The 1,679-nt window shown below is 46.7% G+C and overlaps 1 protein-coding gene across 1 annotated transcript; it reads right to left on the bottom strand.

Annotated features, from left to right (window-relative positions):
* Window positions 1-1,238: 1,238 nt before the first annotated feature.
* Pmar_PMAR018266 (hypothetical protein) lies at window positions 1,239-1,584 on the bottom strand (the record flags this gene model as incomplete). Its single annotated transcript, XM_002765823.1, has 2 exons — window positions 1,239-1,327; window positions 1,389-1,584. 2 exons carry the CDS (start codon window positions 1,582-1,584, stop codon window positions 1,239-1,241), a joined length of 285 nt encoding a protein of 94 aa, XP_002765869.1.
* Between the last annotated feature and the right edge of the window lie 95 nt (window positions 1,585-1,679).

The following is a 1,679-nucleotide window of genomic DNA, read 5'->3' as shown; positions in this document are numbered from 1 at the left end:
CCGCTCCTTATACTTCTCAACAAGCAACTCAGCTTGCTGGTCGGCGCTAGGCTGTACTCGAGGGCTTCCTATAGAGCCTGCCAACAAACCAACAGTACTCTACAAGATTTCAGCCGAACCCACTTCTCCTCGAATTCGGCCGCAACTGTGTTGACATCAAATCCGTATTCTCCTCTATCGCTCTTTGCAAACTAGCCAGAGCCTCCCTGAAACCCGAGTCGTTTCCTGCAAGGCACAACTGCTGAATTGACAGATGGAGAGGTGCTCACCGTTGGCTGATATGCTACCAACAGTTGATGCTGTTCTTGCTTTGGACCGCTGCAAGGTTGAGGCCATCGGTTTGTGATCGCTGCTCTCTCTACTATAGACCACAATTAACACAAGAACAGCATGTGAAGACCTACTCCTCATCACTAGTGTCGGGTCCTAGCAATGACTCGGTCGATAAGGACTTCAACTGTAGCCCATGAAGAGGTGGAGGAGCCATTTAATCAGTCCTCGCAACACTCAAGTTTCTCAAACCCGTAGGTGCCCACTTTCTCCACTGTCGACGTATCGGCAACACAACAGAAAGTGATAGTCACCACCACAGTGGTATCATCATCATCATTATAACGGGCATGCATCAACCTCAGTAGTCCGCACAGGGTCCAGAGGGATCATTAAAAATCATAACCGTCCATTACACTACGTCAATTATCATAATAATCGACAGCACTACTATCATCATTACATAAATCATATTAATCATCATCATCATTCGTTACCATAAATACAGTGTACTTGGCCTCTTTAAAAATGGGGACGCTTGACTTCCGCCTCCTTTTAAAATAAAAATCATAAGCCGTCCAATCGTCAATAATATTATGAAAGTCATGCAACTACCCCAAATGCACTAAGTAGCGCATCATTTTGAATTTACAGATCAGTTTTTTGATACTACACTGATAGACGCTTCTGCGTTACCACAAAGAATAGCATTAGCAGTATTCGACAAACAAAACGGCTTCCAATAGGAACGCCGAGAGCGCGATACTGATATAATCGTTCTTGTCAATAATAATCAAGGATGATGATGATAGGCGATAGGCGCTTTGAGACGGCGACGAACAAACATAATGGAAAAAGGTACACCATCATGGTGCTAGAGCAGACGCTTTGGCGAGCGCAGTAGAGATTGGTCAATAACGACCCGTTAATTAGGCTTCATTCTTTTCACAGCTTTTCAATAATCGGTATTAGTCATTGTTGTATTTGTTCACGTCACATTCTTCGTCTTCTTCCTCCTCGCTTTCTAGAACAGGGGACGGCATATAAAATGGATAACCTAAAAAGCAGGACAACTTCCAAAACCAATAGCGCTGTTCACAGGTAGCAGAAGGACTTACTGCAAGTGGAACCTCCTGTCTCGCCCCCCTCCCCACGTCCAACTCTTCCATTAGCGTGGTGAACGTTGGTTAGGTAGTCAGGGCTAGTATTGCCACTGTGGTAGTTCAGGCTCGAGGAAGAAGACGATCCACCAACATTAGCCGAGGTCACACCGGGGACAGCCATGGTGACAGCGACGGCGGTGTCAGTGCCCATCATCATCTCGACCGAAGGAGTCAGCGAAGGCGGAGGAGCCGGAGGCACGTCTCCAGACTGGATGAACTCTTGCTCAGCACCGATGCGTTCCTCGG

The sequence above is a fragment of the Perkinsus marinus genome (assembly GCF_000006405.1).
Source record: "Perkinsus marinus ATCC 50983 genomic scaffold scf_1104296974550, whole genome shotgun sequence".
In the NCBI taxonomy this organism is placed as follows: domain Eukaryota; phylum Perkinsozoa; order Perkinsida; family Perkinsidae; genus Perkinsus; species Perkinsus marinus.
This window is presented reverse-complemented; position numbering and strand designations above follow the sequence as displayed.